Raw genomic sequence first — 19,176 nt, forward strand, 5'->3', positions numbered from 1 at the left:
ATTCTTATGTCTGTCTGTCTATCTATCATCGTTCTTGCTATCGTTCTGTCTGTCTGTCTGTCTGTCTATCATCATTCTTGTTATCTGTCTGTCTGTCTGTCTGTCTGTCTAAAAGAACACACAATATTGAGGAACAAGGACATTATTGAGACTAAGGGTTGTTCTAGCAACACCCTCGTAACCACTCACAAGCCTATTTTGGAGACGGGTCTTGTGCAGACACTCTTAAAAAAAGGTGTCTGTTGTAGTTTTTTTTTTTTTTTTTTGCTATTATTCCAAATTTTTGAATATTTATGGCACCATCATGAATGCTAGACATTTCCACCATCGACTTCCAGAGCTAATCCCACAGAACAGCCTTTTTAGATTTTTTTTAACTTGACTGCCAGTCACATGGACCAGCATTGAGGTCGCCATAAGTTTATCGACCCTGGCACACCATAACCGCCCCATGAGCCGGAGTCAAAGAGTCGACCCCCCCCTCCGTTGTGTGAATGAGGTTCCGCTTGGCTGGGGTTCAGGGGCCTGTGTGTGTATCTGTTTGAGTACATGTATGTTTGGCCTTCAGAGGAGCGTCTTCATTGGCGCGTGAACCCACATTCTTTGTCTGAGGCCCTAAACTTTGCATTCAGCCAGCCAATGGTCAGTCTTGAGTCTTTCTGGGCGCTTCACTCTTTCAGCGTCTCTCGGTTCCTGAGAGGCCCTTTTCTTTGTGCCTCCATTAGCCAACGAGAGTCAGGCTGCAGCCGCTGTGCTCTAAGAACGCTTCAAAAGACAAGATCTCGCTGTTCTTTGTCCGTTAGGAGACAAAGTGCTAAAACCCCTCTCAGGGAGGCTGGGGGGCACACAGCGGTTTTCTGCGGTGGAGGTGATGGAGTAAACGTCGGTTTGAAAGTAGTTTTGTAGATTGGATGTGATGTAAACTAGTAGACCTATCAGTAAATAACAGTATGTTATGAGGAGGTGAGGTCTTAACCAAGTCACAAACAGATTTTGTTGTCTAATATATATATATATATATATATATATATATTACACACACACACAGTGGGGGAAATAAGTATTCAACACTTGAACAAATTTTTTATTAAACACATTTCCAGTGCAGCAATTCACATGAAATTTTGACAAGATGTTGGTATTAACTCAAGAAATCTACACAGAGAAAAAATATTGAATATTACAATCCATAAAAAAGTATGTGTAATAAAGTGAAATGACACTGGAAAAAAGTATTGAACACACTAACTGAGATTATACTTAATACTTGGTGGAAAAGCCTTTGTTTGCAGTAACAGCTTCAAGACGCTTCCTGTAAGAACAGACTAATCGTTCACAGTGCGCAGGTGGGATTTTGGGCCATTCTTCTAAACAGACTGTCTTCAAATCTTGAATGTTCCGCAGGGCCCTCTTGTGAATCTTGATCTTCAGTTCCTTCCATAAATTCTCTATTGGGTTTAAGTCTGGTGATTGACTGGGCCTCCTGACCGAGTCTCCTTTGCAGTATGTTTTGGATCATTGTCCTGCTGGAATGTCCATCCATGTCTCATCCTCATCATCCTGGCGGATGGTAACAGATTTACCTCAAGAATTTCCCGGTACATGGCTCCATTCATCTTCCCTTCAATAACATGGATTCTGCCAGTACCATGAGAAGAAAAACAGCCCCATACCATGATGCTTCCACCTCCAAACTTCACTGTTGGTATGGTATTTTTAGGGTCATACGCAGAGCCATTTGTCCTCCAAACATGGCATATGGTATTATTGCCAAAAAGTAAAATGTTTGTCTCGTCTGACCAGACTACATTCTCCCAGTAATTCACAGGGTTGTCCAAATGTTTTGTAGCAAACATCAAACGAGCTTCAACATGCCTTTTCTTCAAAAATGGAGCCTTCCGAGATGAGCGTGCATGGAGGCCGTGGCGGTGGAGTGCATTGCCTATAGTTTTCTCTGTGACAACTGTACCTGCTGCTTCCAAGTCTCTCTGTAGCACTTTCAGAGTGGTCCTTGGCTCTTGGATTACTCTTCTGATTAACCTTCTGACTCCCTGATCAGAAATCTTTCGAGGAGCTCCTTTGTGTGGCAGGCTGATGGAGTTTTTTTCTTTCCACTTGCGTATAATGGACCCAATGGTGCTTACAGGAACATTTAGGAGTTGTGAAATCCGTCTATAACCACTACCATTTTTATGCAGCACAACAATCTTGTTGCGAAGGTCTTGGGACAGCTCTTTGCCTCTACCCATCATATGTTTCTATACTTGCATTCAGAGGTGGGTAAGGCTCTTTCTAACGGATTAACCTGCAATAACCTGGCTGATTATAATTTGCACAAATAGGAGGTTGAACTAATTAGTGAAATCAGCGGTTGTCTTGCTTTGTCTTGCCTTGGTGTACTGCTTTTTCTTTGTGTGTTCAATACTTTTTTCTTCTCCTATTTCACTTCATTAAATATAACTTTTTTATGGATTGTAATTTTATGATTTCTTTATCTGTGTAGATTTCTTGAGTTAATACCAACATCTGATCAAAATTTCATATGAATTGCTGCACTGGAAATGTGTTTAATAAAAAATTTGTTCAAGTGTTGAATACTTATTTCCCCCACTTATTTATATATATATATATATATATTATATTATATTATATATATATATTATATATATTATATTATATTATATATATATATATATTATATTATATATTATATTATATATTATATATTATATAATATTATATATATATATATATATATATATATATATATATATATATATATATATATATATATATATATATATATATATATATATACACACACACACACACACTACCATTTGGGTTCAGTAGGATTTGTTTTCTTTTTTTTTTTTTTTTTTTTTGAAAGAAAATGCTACTTTTATTCAGCAATGATTCGTTAAATTGATCAAAAGTGACTAAATACATTTATAATGTTAAAAGTTACTAAATATTTATATTTCAGACAAATCAGATACGAATGAAAGCTCATGTGACACTAAAGACCAGAGTAATGGATGCTGAAAATTCAGCTTTTTAATCAAATGAATAAATTTGAAATATTGCACATGAAAACAGTTATTTTAAATACTTAACATTACTGTTTTACTGTATTTTTGATCAAATAAATGCAATCTTGGTGAGCATAAGAGATTAAAAATATTTTTTTGAACCTTTGCATATATAAAATGCAATATGATATATAATATTTAAAAAAAACATGTATACATACATTACTGAAAATTGATAGTTGACTCATCTTACCCCATTGTCCTCTACCTATGCAAACATAAGTTATAATATGGGGTTATATACAGTAGTGTGAAAAAGTGTGAATATATACTCAAACACAACAATTAAAAAAGGTTCAAACATTCACTGATGCTCCTGAAGGAAACACGATGCATTAAGAGCCGGGGGGTGAAAACTTTTGAACAGGATGAAGATGTCCAAATTTTTCTTATTTTGTTGAAATATCATATTTTTCCATTTAGTACTGCCCTTCTGACGCGACAGAAGATACTTGCATGTTTCCTGGAAGACAAATTAAGTACAATTTACCTTGATCTTCAAATTCAAAAAGTTTTCACCCCCCGGCTCTTAATGCATCGTGTTTCCTTCAGGAACATCAGTGAATGTTTGAACCTTTTTTAATTGTTGTGTTTGAGTCCCTCAATCATCCTCAGCGTGAAAAGGTGGATCTCAAAATCATACAGTTACTGCTGGAAAGGGTTCAAATATGCAAAAGATGCTGGAAAACTGAAGATTCTGAAGGACCTGGAGGATTTTTCTGAAGAACAGTGCTCAGTTGAACTGTTCAGAACAAACAAGGGACTCATGAACAACCATCACAAAACAAAAAAACAGTCGTAGATCATCCAGGTAACCACACACAGTATTAAGAACCAGTGGTTCCCAAACTTTTGAATGTGGTTATTTTAATAATTTCAGCAATTTTTTTGTCTTGTGGACTATATGTAAACATCTTTTATGGAAAATATCTTACTCAGGACAGTACTAAATAAAAAATAACATGCATTTTGTATGATCTCTCTTATTTTGGTAAAATTATCCACATTTTCACAGATTCTGCAAGGGGTTCCCAAACTTTCGATCCCCACTGTGTTTATGTATATATATATATATATATATATATATATATATATATATATATATACACATACACAGGTGCTGGTCATAAAATTAGAATATCATGAAAAAGTTATTTCAGTAATACCATTCAAAAAGTGAAACTTGTATATTAGATTCATTCATTACACACAGACTGATATATTTCAAATGTTTATTTCCTTTAATTTTGATGATTATAACTGACAACTAATGAAAGTCCCAAATTCAGTATCTCAGAAAATTAGAATATCAATTAAGACCAATGCAAAAAAAAATGATTTTTAGAAATGTTGGCCAACTGAAAAGTATGAACATGAAAAGTATGAGCATGTACAGCACTCAATATTTAGTTGGGGCTCCTTTGCCCTGGATTACTGCAGCAATGCGGCGTGGCATGGAGTCGATCAGTCTGTGGCACTGCTCAGGTGTTATGAGAGCCCATGTTGCTCTGATAGTGGCCTTCAGCTCTTCTGAATTGTTGGGTCTGGCGTACTGCATCTTCCTCTTCACAATACCCCATAGGTTTTCTATGGGGTTAAGGTCAGGCAAGTTTGCTGGCCAATCAAGAACAGGGATACCATGGTCCTTAAACCAGGTACTGGTAGCTTTGGCAGTGTGAGCAGGTGCCAAGTCCTGTTGGAAAATGAAATCTGCATCTCCATAAAGTTGGTCAGCAGCAGGAAGCATGAAGTGCTCTAAAACTTCCTGGTAGACGGCTGCGTTGACCTTGGACCTCAGAAAACACAATGGACCAACACCAGCAGATGACAAGGCACCCCAAACCATCAATGACTGTGGAAGCTTTACACTGGACCTCAAGCAACGTGGATCATGTGCCTCTCCTCTCTTCCTCCAGACTCTGGGACCTTGATTTCCAAAGGAAATGCGAAATTTACGTTCATCAGAGAACATAACTTTGGACCACTCAGCAGCAGTCCAGTCAAGACGCTTCTGACACTGTCTCTTGTTCAAAAGTGGCTTGACACAAGGAATGCGACAGCTGAAACCCATGTTTTGCATACGTCTGTGCGTGGTGGATCTTGAAGCACTGACTCCAGCTGCAGTCCACTCTTTGTGAATCTCCCCCACATTTTTGAATGGGGTTTGTTTCACAATCCTCTCCAGGGTGCAGTTATCCCTATTGCTTGTACACTTTCTTTCTACCACATCTTGTCCTTCCCTTCGCCTCTCTATTAATGTGCTTGGACACAGAGCTCTGTGAACAGCCAGCCTCTTTAGCAATGACCTTTTGTGTCTTGCCCTCCTTGTGCAAGGTGTCAATGGTTGTCTTTTGGACAACTGTCAAGTCAGCAGTCTTCCCCATGATTGTGTAGCCTACAGAACTAGACTGAGAGACCATTTAAAGGCTTTTGCAGGTGTTTTGAGTTCATTAGCTGATTAGAGTGTGGCACCAGGGGTCTTCAATATTGAACATTTTCACAATATTCTAATTTTCTGAGATACTGAATTTGGGACTTTCATTAGTTGTCAGTTATAATCATCAAAATTAAAGGAAATAAACATTTGAAATATATCAGTCTGTGTGGAATGAATGAATCTAATATACAAGTTTCACTTTTTGAATGGTATTACTGAAATAAATCTACTTTTTCATGATATTCTAATTTTATGACCAGCACATGTATATATAAAACCCCATATTATAACTTATGTTTTGTATAGATAGAGGACAACGGGACAAAGAGGACTTATTTTGTAGTTTCAAAATGTTGTCATTGAAGTATTATTTTCATTACAAAAAACTAGCGTGTAAACCTTTTTAGGGTTTACACGCTAGTGTAAGGTTTAGAGCTTAAAGAGATGTTTTTAATGTACAGTAATATTACTAGTATACTGTCTGATGGATCAAGATTTTAGCTTGCACTACTAAACTTGGGGTCACCTTTTACAGCTGTTGTGTTAATCTTCCGTTAATTGCATTAGCACCTCATCTAAAGTCCATCAGATGTGAATGAATGTGTGTAATGAAAAGTCCTGTCATGTATTTTTAATGTCGACAGGAAAGGGCCAGGCATTGAAAGCCTCCTCTGACGAGATTAAAGGCACAGTCCATCTGAAACTTTAATCAATCTCTGCTCAAATAGCCATAGTCCACCACCACACACACCTACAGGTACAGCCACTGATGGGTCAGGACGCTGGAGACCCGGCCTATCAGTCTGAAGAATGACAGCTTCAGAGACTGGGAGGAAGTTTAGTAAAGAGCTGAACAGTTATCATGGCTAAAGTTAGCATTCCGACGTGACTTGTAGAGCAGTTCAATTAGTAGGACTGCATACAATCTGTGTCCAAATTGACAGAAAGCAAAGACTCATTGTTCACAAAATTTTACACATTCGCTGTGTGTTCTTTACTAAATATTTTATTTCCTACTTTAATCATACTTTCAGCCACCAACAAGACGTTTTCATGTAGTATGAACATATTTGAACACCTTTGCCATCATTCCACAGATTTACTCATAAAATAGTTAGATAGATAGATATAGATATAGATATAGATATAGATACAGTTATAGATATAGATATTCTATAGATATTCCACATATGTATACACATTATATTAGGTCTTATTCATGATAAAAATTTGTGCCATTATTCTTAAAAACCATTTTAAACTGAGTAACAATTGATGTAAAATATTCTGTGTGTGTATATATATATATATATATATATATATATATGTGTGTGTATATATGTGTATATATATGTGTGTGTGTGTGTATATATATACACACACAGAATATTTTACATCAATTGTTACTATATATATATATATATATATATATATATATACAAACATTTTTTTATTTATCAAAGTGGAAAGAAATGTAATAATGGAGCGCATGATACATAAGCAATTTCTAGATACATTTCTTTATGTTTGCTTTGCACCTATAATAGTTACATTTAAATGAGCTTAACATGATTTGCCATTGGGAAATTTATATTATTTTGACCTTTTTCTTTACATATGCAATTTTTATAATATATTTCAAGAATGTAGCTAAATCAAATATTTATTCTCATTTTTAATTCACAGACATATTGTTCCTTTTATCTTTTTAAATTAATGTAGTATTATTATTATTATTTTTATACAATGGCCAAAAACATGATTGAAGTAATTTAACCAATTCAACTGCACATAGTGTTTCCGAGTGTAATTCTGAATTATAAATAACACAAGCAGTAGATTTAAAACTGTCTCCTCCACTAATTTCGTTAACCTGTCTGTTTTATTAAACACCATCCTGGACTTGAACCTTCAATAAGTTGGCTCAACTGTTGTAGTAGTATTTGTAGTTGTTTTGTATACTTGCATTGGTGTGATGGTGTTGAGTTAACGGCGACTGTCACTAACACAGTTGCTTGGGTTCAATTTTTTATGCTAGATTTGGGAAAAGGGTCACGGCTGCGTTCACGAACAACGCATGCTCTCAAAGTCTGCTGTAGACGAGAAGAAGGGAGGAAAAGAGAAAGAAGGAAAGAAAAAAGAAAGGACACGGATGCATGAAAACTGCATTAGGCCTCGTCAGCTGCTACAGAGAGGGAGCGTATGAAATATTCACGAGTGGCGTAGAGATTAATTTTTCACAACGGCCTTATCTTTCTGTCTTTCTTTGGAGTGCTCCCTCCTTTTTGAAGAGACTCTCTATTTGTTTTTGCCAGAAGGAGGCACTCTCAACAGATTCTGATGTGTGTTTGTGCATTTTTGCTCTTTAATACTTTAAACTGGTTTATTTTCTCATCTGTATTGGCCTGAGTGTCTTTGCAGTTGTTGATTTGTGTTTATACAGTTTTACCCATTTGAAGCAGTTTTGCAGAATTACACCAGTTGTTTCCTGTTAAAATCACAACCTTCAGACCAAAACAGGCCATTTCAAAGTGTGAAATGTAAACTTGAATAATTAATGTGTGACACAAAACCTTAATGAGCTGAAAGGCATATTTGAAAATATCTGGTGTAAAAAAATGTCTTCAAGAAATATAAATTTTTTACACCAGATATTTTTAGAATGAAAGCATTACTGGGCGAGACGTCTTTTCTTTGACTCGGATGGAGACGGGATCTTTGGATCTTTCTCTGAGTTGATGTGGCTTTATGCTTACGTTCATCCAGATTTGTGCCGTATGGTGACACTGCATGAGTCGTGTGATCAGAGAAAGAGAGACGCACAGATTTGGAGAGCATGTGTTTGAGCAGCAAACGTATGTTCTGCTCTGATCTGATGGATTTAATGTTACACGACGCAACCAAAGGCAGCAGTTTACAGAGGTGCCTTGATGTAGTACAGCTGATATCTTTACCAAAGATAATGTAATAATACCTGTTTGGATGCCATGATTGCAAGATTATCCAAAAACGTTCGCCTAAGTCAAAAGAGCCCACTTTTTTCTGACACCAAACTTTTTAATTATACCTCAAATGGACATCAATGATCCCACAAATCCAAACAATCCTGTGCTAATGCTAAAGATTACAGTTATCATAGAGAAAGGTGTTGGTAAAATGGATATTTTTTTTGTTTAATTGCTCGTTTAAGCTCTGTAAGCTTGTGAATTCAGTCTCTGGAATTTCCTGCTCCATTTTCCTGAGATAATGATGACCTAATTCTGTTCTCACAGCAAAAGCTGTGCAACCCCTGCTCGTTAGGAGGGGTTTAATTTGCAAGAGATGCTCTCAGCATTGCTCTAGATGTTTCTGCATTTACTTGTACACTCCTCATGTATTTCCTGTCTCTCTCATCCAGTCCCACTCTCTCTTCCTGTCTCACTCTCTTAGAACAGAGCCGTAATGGGGCGAATAATCAGACTGAGTGACACAGCCATCGCTCTGGAATCATTCAGAGGCTCGGAGAAGGAGACCAACTCGCTTTACAAAGACTATCACGGTGAGAAGAAACATGCTAGAGTTCAAGTACACTAGCAAAAAACCCCAAAGCATAAATATTAACCCCAAAGCATAAATATTAATAGATCTTGATGTCTAATTTATGCAGTTGGATTTAGTATTTTATTTATATATATATAGTAAATGACAAATAAACAAATAAAACATTATTAAATTTTATTTATATATATATATATATATGTATGTGTGTGTGTGTGTGTATATGTATGTGTATATATATGTATATGTATATATATGTGTATATATGTATGTATATATATATATATATATGTATGTATGTATGTATGTATATATGTATATGTGTGTGTTACTATAATAAAAATTTTATAAATACTATAATAAAAATATAATAAATACTATATTGGTATATTTAAAAAAAACTAAAACTAATAGACAAAAACACACAACAAAATTATTACAACTTTAAATGAAATTAAAGTGAAAACAGAAAAGACAAAAACATTTCTAATTAAAAATATTAACAAAAACTATATCAACATTATTCAAATATCTAACTAAAACTAAATTTATTTGAAATAAAGCTGAAATAAAATCTAAAGTATTATATAATCAAATAAATATAAAATAATATAAATATGAGATGAAACTTAAACATACAAACTTAAATATTCAATAAAACTTAAATTTAGTTAACTTAAAATTTAAAAAATGAGGTTTTCCCTCTGCAGTTAAGTAAAATAAGTTTGTTGAAGTACTAAAATTACTCAGATGAAAACTAAGTAGAATTTTTTAAAAATAATAATAAAAAGTCAAAAGCACATAACAAAATTACTAAAACTTAATCTAATATGGTAGCTGAATCCATACTATAATAGTATATAAATAATACATAAATAACACTGCTCAGCATAGCAACACCCTGGCAACCCTCTACAACAGTCTAGAATCATGCCAGAGCATTTTACACAGACAAACACTGCTCACATTTTCTTCAGAAAATTTATTTTCAAAAGATGTTTCATTGGTCCCTCATCTTATTCATGCCTTTTGCATCATCCTATCTTTCTGACTCTCTCTCTCACAGACACACACACACACACACAGGCTCAGTAAAGTGCATTAGTAGAGAGGGGCAGGCAGGGTGGACCTCTCTCTAGCTGTCAGCTCGTGTTAGTGTGGCCGTGTTCAATCAGACGTGCTCCTTGGCAGACAGGCCAGGGGGAGATTCAGCTGCCACGGCAAACATACACACACACACACACACACAGATCCCCTCCGCCCCATCACAAGCACCCAGCACAGCCCTCAGGGGCCGCAGAGTTGCAGAATCAATATTTTCATACTGGCTAAAACCTCTCTGTGGCCAGACTGCAGATGAGGAAGATCTTTGGGGCTCACGCTCTTTCCGTTCTGTCCTTTTTCCTCTCATTCTGCCTCTTTATATTCTTCCTTGTTTTCATCTCTTCATGTTGCATGCTTTATCTTTTCATCTCTTTTGTGTCCATCTTTCTGTAAAGGTCAGTTTGTTTACAGTTGTCTCTCTTCGTTTCCGCCCCCTGCCCCGATTCTTTCTTGCTCTCATTTGCTCTGTATGTACGTAATGGCCAAAGGGGGTGAGGTTTACAAACACTAATGACCTCAGATGAGTCAACATTTATGTATGTATGTATTATTTATTTATTGATTTATTTAGATGCGTATCAGTTGTTTATAAACACATTAAATGCTAATGAGTTCTATTTAATAAGTTATTTTTCTAGTTATTTATGTATTATTATATTTGATGTCATTTTATTTTGATGTTATTATTTTAATGTTTGTTATTTTATGTTATTTGTGTTAATGTCATTCATTTCTTAAAATCTTTATTTCTCTTCTGTTTTATTTTTATGTATTTATTACATTTTGTCATTTCAATATTTATTTTATCTTTATTAATCATTTCTGTTTCATCAGATGTTTATGAACAAATTAGAAGCTAATGATTTCAATTTCATGAGTTTTTTTTTTTCATTTATTTATTCATTCATGTATGTGTTTTATTTAAAATGTGTATTTTAAAACTGTCAGTTGCTTTTTACAGCTTTATTATTTTTTTATTTAAACTTATTTTAAATTTCAGGTCGCGGTTACATGTCAAAGTCTTGTTTATTTTGTTTTATTATTTATAATATTGCTAAAAACGCTTCGGTCAGCCATGTTTTTAACATCTTATTAATTTAGATTTAGTTGGCTTAGTTAGTTCTTTGACAAAATAATACAATTATTTCAGTATATTTTTCATCAATACATTTGCTAAAACATTTGTTGGTGGATGTTACAACATGAACGATATTCAGCGGTTTTTTTAAGATGATTATGAACAAATTAATCATTTAAATTTCAGTAATTAGTTCATTTTAGGAAGTTTTTAGGATGCTAATTCTTTCATGCATGTGAATTAGCTCTTTTTAAGAATTATCACATGCTTGCAAAGAAATAAGAAGTTATTAATGTTATTTCAGTTGTTAACATTATGATATTAATGTTATCTCAGTTGTATGTGAATTATCTCTTTTAAAGATGTTTGTAAATGGATAAGATGCGTAAAAATATAATGCAATGCTCTCCAGATTGTGGGCACATCTCAACAACATATGTATCCTTACGTTTTTGTGTTTGAAAAAAAAATTAGGTGTTCGGAGAGTTATTGTTAGCCCTTGGTATTGATTTTTACCTTGTTTCATGAATTAATGCTTTACCATAAGGTCTTATAGACAATAGTGAATGTGAAGACGTACATGAAGACACTCTTTCTTTTCTGTAGTGCGTCCTCTGCACAAAGCATGTTGGGAGTCCTGTCACAGCGAATCAACTCGAGCGGAATCAACCTAGCGCACGGGTCCCTTTACAAGCGGAGCCTTTATACACACACACACACACACACACACACACATGCTCTTTCCATCCTCTCATCCCCCTCATCCTGGTCTTCAGCGCTTCCTTTTAATGTCATATTTCTACTGGCTGCATAACTGAGCGAGGAAAAAAAATTGGGCTTGGAATTAAAGAGAGATAGAGGGCAGAAAGGCTTTCTCTCTTCCCAACATGCCCCTGTGCCGACTGACCTTGTTTTACCCCCATCCTCCACTCACCTCTCTTGCTTTCTCTCCCTCCCACCAACCTATTTCTCTCCTCCCTCCGCTGCACTTCTTCTCTCGTATGTTTTGGTTTCTGCCCATTGGTGCAGCTAATAAAATAATGGTTGATACAATGCTATAGTGGCCCGTGTGAAAGGTGATAGCTACATGTGCCCACAGTAAAACTCAGCAGACAATGAAAACCAGGGTCGGTTTAAATAGTTAATAGGCATAACAAACCTGGGAAAAATATTTGCTAGAGAGAACATGTTTATTAGCCTGCGTAATAATGTGAATATAGTCAGAAACGTCACGCTCATTGAAATGTAATGCCTCAGATTTTTAGAGACAAATGGATTATAAATTTCATTCAAAAAAAAAAATGTATTAAAAGTTTATGCTTGAAATATAGTGTTGCAGTGTTAGAAACCCATTCACACAAGTTGCACCTAATGCAAAACATTAGGTGCAACTTGAAATTAAAACTTTAAATCAGCAAGGATGCTTTAATTAGGTCAAAAGTTATTGTAAAGACATTTGTAATGTTACTAAAGATTTCTATTTTCTGTTCACCAAAGAAAATAATATATCGTGGTTTCAACAAAAATATTAAGCAGCATGTCTGTTTTCAACATTGTTAATAAGAATTGTTTCTTCAGCAGCAAATCAGCATATTAGAATGATTTCTGAAGGATCGTGTGACACTGAAGTCTGGAGTAATGAGGCTGAAAATTCACCTTTGCATCACAGAAATATATTCAAATAGAAAACAGTTATTTTGAATTGTAATAATATTTCACAATATATGTTAAATCAGCTCAATTCAGTCTTAGTAAGCAGAAGAGAATTCTTTCAAAAGCATAAAAAAAATCTTACCAACCCCAAACTTTTGAACAAACATTTGAAGTTTATACTGAACAATATATCCCAGTAGTATGTCTTACCAGCATGTTTATATTCTCTCTTAATGTCTTCTGTGTTTGTTCAGGTCTCCTGCATGTTCGTCAGTTGCCCCGTCTGAACTGTTTGTCTTGTGAGGTGCCCGATACGAAAGACTTGGCCTTCAAACTTAAGAGAAAGCAGTTCACAATTGAGGTGAGTTCACAATAATGGTGTCACTAGAAAATGTACAATCATGTCCTCTCATTTGTTTCCTCTAATAATTTTCTCTTCAGTGTATTCACTTGTTTTTTTCCTCTTGCAAGCACAGCTTTTTTTAATCTTCAACTTTGTAGGTTCTAATGATTACAGGTGGAGAGCAGTAAGAGTAAGACATTTTAGGTGCTAAAATTACTCATTTTAATTGCTCATTTTATTTTCCTCCCCCCATGTCTCTCGAACCACTGCACATATTAGGAGGTCATGATTATGAATTGATGTCCACATTAGCTGTGCTTCACTAGTTCCCGTTTATCTTCCTGAGCTATTGAGTGTCAATTTGAAAGGTTGAAACTATTGATTTTAAACTGGACATGTTACACCTCTCCTCAGAATAACCTCAAAAGTTTTCTAAAGTCTCATAAATACACTAAAAGTCCTTATTGTGTAACTTATTGTAACTGGGAATTATATAGAACTCAGACAGCTCTGATCAGCATGCATTCACTTGAGGAAATGTGCCCAGCTAAATATATTGTCGTAAAAATAACTGTTAAAATCTAGAAATTTGTATGTTAAATTAGCAAATAGCCAAAATGATCATTTATATTGTCCCTCTTTGAAAGGTTTTGTGTTGTGTGTAGGATCCAAAATGATTATTTATTTTTTTTTGCCAAAAGTGAATTGTTGTGTGTGTGTGTGTGTGTGTGTGTGTGTGTGCATGTTTATGTGGTTTATGAGGACACAAATTTGTATAATGACATGGGTATGACAGAGGTATTACAATATGAAGGTGGTTTATGAGGACACTGCCTATGTCCCCGTAATTCAAAAGGCTTAAAAAACATACTAAATGGTGTTTTTTTGAAAATCTAAAAATGCACAAAGTCTCCTGTGAGGGCTACGTTTAGGTGTAGGGTTGGTGTAGGGCAATAGCACACACAGTTTGTTCAGTATAAAAACCATTACGCCTATGGAGAGTCCCCATAAACCACAAAAACCAACGTGTGTGTGTGTGTGTGTGTGTGTGTGTGTGTGTGTGTGTGTGTGTGTGTGTAAAATTCAGAATTTTAAAATAATAATTTTTAAAAATAAATATATTTTTATTAGTGCTTTCAAACAATTAATTGCATCCAAAATAAAAGTTTTTGTTTACATAGTATATGTGTGTGTACAGTGTATATTATTATGTATATATAAATACACACCCATGCATGTATATATTTAACAAAAAATGTTACGTTTATATATTAAATATATTTATATATAAATTATATGAATATAAATATATACATGTAAATATTTTCCAAATATATACTGTATGTGTGTGTATTTATATATAATATACACAGAACACACACATATACTATGTAAACAAACTTTTATTTTTGGATGCGATTAATCGTTTCACCACTCATTTTATATATATTTTTATTAGTCATGTCAAACGATTAATCGCGATTAATCGCATTCAAAATAAAAGTTTTTGTTTACATAATATATGTATGTGAACTGTGTATATTTATTATGTATATATACATGCACTCACATACAGCATATATTTGGGAAATATGTGCATATACATTTTATATATTTATATTCTTATATTTTAAATTATATATAAGTATATTTAATATATAAGCATAACACATTTTTCTTAAATACTGTATATACATGTATGTGTTTGTATTTATATATACATATAAATATACACAGCACACACATTATGTAAACAACTTATTTTGGATAAGATTAATTGCGATTAATCGTTTGACAGCACTACTTTTTATGTTTCTTTTATACCTTTTTTATCATGTATTTTATCATTTCAATATGTTTGTCCCTGTGACAGGAATAATTTAGCTGTTTTTTGTAAAATGTAATATTGTAACTTGCAGCAAAAACTAACATTTCTATTTAGATGATTTAAAGCATAGATATTTGTTGATGGAAAATTGTTGAGGTAAAAACCTGGTCTCATGTAAATATTAATTTTTAACTAGTACAACCTAGTTTTATAATAAGAGATATTTTATCTTCTTTGAAATAAAAAAAAAAAAAAAGTTCCAATTAACAGTTTGGCTTCTTATCTAAATTTTCTTGAGGTTAAACTTTCCTCAGTTTATCATGAATGATTGTGCATTTATTTTCAGTTTCTAGAAAAGTTTCAAAAATAGGTTTCTATTTGACGCTTGATCGAGTGTTAATTTTATGTTGTATGTTTACTACCATTACAAACCCTTCAGTAGAGACACACACACACACAATCCACTTCCAGCCAATGAGTGCCTGTCCATTAAGTGGAGACAAATGAAAGCGCCCAGGCTCTTACTGAAGCCCCATCATTGGCCCCTAATTAAGTTATCAGTGGTGAAGCTGTTAATAGTTAATCAGGAAGTGTATTGTCTGAGAAGGACCCGCAGTCTTTGTCTTTAAACACTCTCTGAGGCAGAGACCTCTCATCCACTCCTCACTAGATTTATAGGATCAATAAAAGTCAAGGTGGTTTCCCTCAATGGCTGTTTAATGAGCCGACCGCTTTGAGTTTGTAGAGGGCCTCAAATGTGAGTTTGTGTTGTAGCAGCGCTAAGAATTTGTGTATCTTTTTTGTGCAGCGGAATGTACCTTAACATCTTTTCATCAGATCGTTCAACATGTTCCTTTAAAGGATAGTATAATAATTTGTAACTCTAATTGAAACATGGCATGGCATTGGCAACACCAATGTCATAGTTTGGATTCCCAAGAAGTGCATGAGCTCATAAAATGTATACCATGAGTGCAATATAATTCAATTTGTGTCTGCCAAATGCATAAATGTAAATATTATATCATTAAAACTAAATATGCATAAAGTATGGTTTAAAGGTTCTAAATGCTAAAGCATTGAGGGCACAATATTGCTTCAGCAACTTATGAAAATGTTGAATTGAAAAAAAAAACATACTTATGATTTCACCTTGTGCTATTATTTTAAAATAAAATTTTAGCATATTTAATTTTTATATATAGCACAAGTTGAAATCTTGAAATCAAGATTGAAATCAGTTGCGCTGCTTAAAATGTTTGTGAAAAACTAGAACATTTTTCCAGGATTCTTTAGTGAATGTAAAGTTCAAAAGAACAGCATTTTTTAAGTAGAATATTATATAGAATAGACTATCTATATAATATTTATCATGTAGAATTTTTTGTAGCAACGTAAAAGTCTTCACTGTCACTTTTGAACCATTTAATATGTCCTTGCCGAATTTTCTTTAAAAAAAAATTAAAAATTTTAGACCAAATTTTTTGAAAGGTGTATTATTAATCGTAAATGTTTAACTGTTCAGGACAAACAAGGGACTCATGTACAACTATCACAAAAAAAACAGCTGTGGATCATTCAGGTAACAACACAGTATTAAGAATCAAGCGTATGTAAACTTTTGAAAGGGCTCATTTTTATAAATTCAACTATATTATTTACTCTTGTGGACTATATACTCGTCATTAATGTGAAATATCTTATTCTGATCAGTACTAAATAAAAAAATAACATGCGTGATGTTATGGTTCAATCCCTCTTATTTTGGTAAAATAATGAATATTTTGCAGATACTGCAAAGTGTATGTAAAACTGTAATTCTTATGCAATTATAAATTTCTGAAGTACTGTATATGCTGATGATGTACCTTGTATTCAAGGTTATGTAATAAATGTATGCATTCACTGAGAATCGTACCCATAACATTGTCACTGACACAAACACTATTTTATTTCACAAATGTATATGGAAGACATTTGTAATAAACAGAACAGTTCAAATGAGATCATATGAGAATATGAGTGATGAAAAGATCATTAGTGAAAGGAGAGAGACTTGTTTTCATGAGTTGTTTCCCATTCGATCTTACCATCCCAATCTATCCAATAACCTACAAACAGACCTTTGATAAATAGTTTTACACCAACACTTTTGTCACGTACACAAACAAATGTGCTTTGCAGAGTATATAGTGAGTGAAAAGAAATTCATCTCAATGAGTTTGCCCCGCGGCACTGAGTTAGTGTGCATTCGCTTTACTTTCAAAAGTTCATGTCATGTAGAATCATTCCTTGATGTTTTGATTTTGAGAACTCGATGGACTTTCAGTGATCAGAACTGACCTGAATTATGACTATCAACATGTAAAAGTGGGGAAAAAATGTATGAATTGATCATTTTAACACCTGTTTTCTTTCTAGCATTGTTCTTTCTAGCCAGGCTATCATTCCAACCTTCAACAGAAAGAAAAAATGTATTTTCGCCTTCCTTTTAAGATGAGTCAGTGTGAATCAGAGGTCTGATATGTGTTCAGTGATTGTGTTTGAAAGGTGATTGGCAGGCCAAGTGTGTGTCAGTCAGGTCGCTCAGAGTGCATACGTCAATCAGAGATCAGCCACGTCATGATAACATCACCACAGAAAGATGGGTTTTCACATATAGAAACCATGCAGGACATGTGAAAACCTCAAAATCGAAATATTAGGTTGAATCATTTCTAACTTGCATGTTCTAGCAGTTCTTGTATACTGTTATATAATGCACAGTTTGTTCATTATTTTTAGAGATGCACTGATATAGAAACTTGGGGTCATGCTGATAATAACATTTGTCTTGGCCAATAACCCATATGATGATGGTTTATTTTGAAGATTATTACTTTCTCAACTGCTTTCATGCTGAAGCTTCATTCTTGCTTCAGGTGAAATTAGGCATCAGATAAGTATATAAATAAATAAATCACAAACAAAACAAAGAAATTAACGAACGTGAATGTGTGTGTATGTATATATGCACAACACAGGCATGCGCATATATATATATATATATATATATATATATATATATATATGTATATTAAACATATTTAATATTTGCCATTAGAAAATATTAATTAATAAATACTTGAATATTTATGATAATTTTTTTATTATTATTATACTAAATTTAATTTTTAATTTATTTTATTTTCTTTACTCTTCTTGCACAATACAGCTGAAGGAAGGAAAAGCTAGAATCTAATCAACAGACGAAGCTAAAGTCTGTCTTTTAATTTGTTTAACATTTTCATTTGTCTTTTTTTTTTTTTTTGTGAATCCTGCATCCTAACTACTGAATGCAAATACAGTCGAGTGTGAATTATGAGGTTTTTGCTAATATTCTGCCTGTCTGTTGAGGGGATTGCTGTGCTGTAATGTAATTAATGCAGGCTGGGTCTACATGCTGTCACTCAGCTACCCAGAGGAGCATTTGGCTGTTTGTCTTTGACTGACTGGTAAAGTTCAGTTGGCGGTTGATGAGCAGTCAATTGCCCAGAAAGCCTTGCGGTCAGAATTAACCTCTGTCCCCGTTCCGGCAGGTATAGAGAGAGGGGTTATGAGGAAAAGCGTGATTAGCAAACAGTCACGCATACATGTCAGTTGAACGCTCAACAACGAGTGAGGTGAGGCAGGAATGTAAGAGGTATGTGATTAAACTATACTTACCCTAGCATGACCTCTGACCCAAACTTGAGCCAAACACACCTTGAGGGAGTTTAGGATACTGGAGGCGAGGTCAGATGATCTTCAACCCATGATTCAGGTAAAATTAGCCGTGGCTTACGGAGGTGCAAAAAGCTCAGCACTGGCTTGAGTGTCATCTGGTGTGAAAGTTTTAATCGCTATATCTGTGTTGTTCTCTTTGGACTGTTTGAGCCATCAAGTTTTTTTGTTTTTTTTTTTTACCAGTTGAGGGCATTTTTAAGACTTGTGTGGGCATATTTATGGTGATATGTCAGAACATTGGTTTTATAATTCTCATAACCACACAAGCATTCCTTTAGTAATTGTTTTTTTGTTGTCCCATCTTAGTTTTGAAGGTTCTGCTCCTGCGGCAAGATCTTG

The 19,176-nt window shown here is 34.2% G+C and overlaps 1 protein-coding gene across 1 annotated transcript in view; it reads left to right on the forward strand.

The window, feature by feature from the left end:
- The window catches only part of LOC306883558 (elongator complex protein 4-like), a 74,850-nt gene that overhangs the window by 26,370 nt on the left and 29,304 nt on the right, over positions 1 to 19,176 (forward strand). Inside the window, exons 8-9 of the mRNA XM_079438896.1 lie at positions 8,959 to 9,067; positions 13,156 to 13,262. Of these exons, the coding sequence (XP_079295022.1) occupies positions 8,959 to 9,067; positions 13,156 to 13,262 (216 nt within the window). The remainder of the gene's footprint in view (positions 1 to 8,958; positions 9,068 to 13,155; positions 13,263 to 19,176) is intronic.

This window comes from Barbus barbus, assembly GCF_936440315.1.
Source record: "Barbus barbus genome assembly, chromosome: 2".
Lineage (NCBI taxonomy): Eukaryota > Metazoa > Chordata > Actinopteri > Cypriniformes > Cyprinidae > Barbus > Barbus barbus.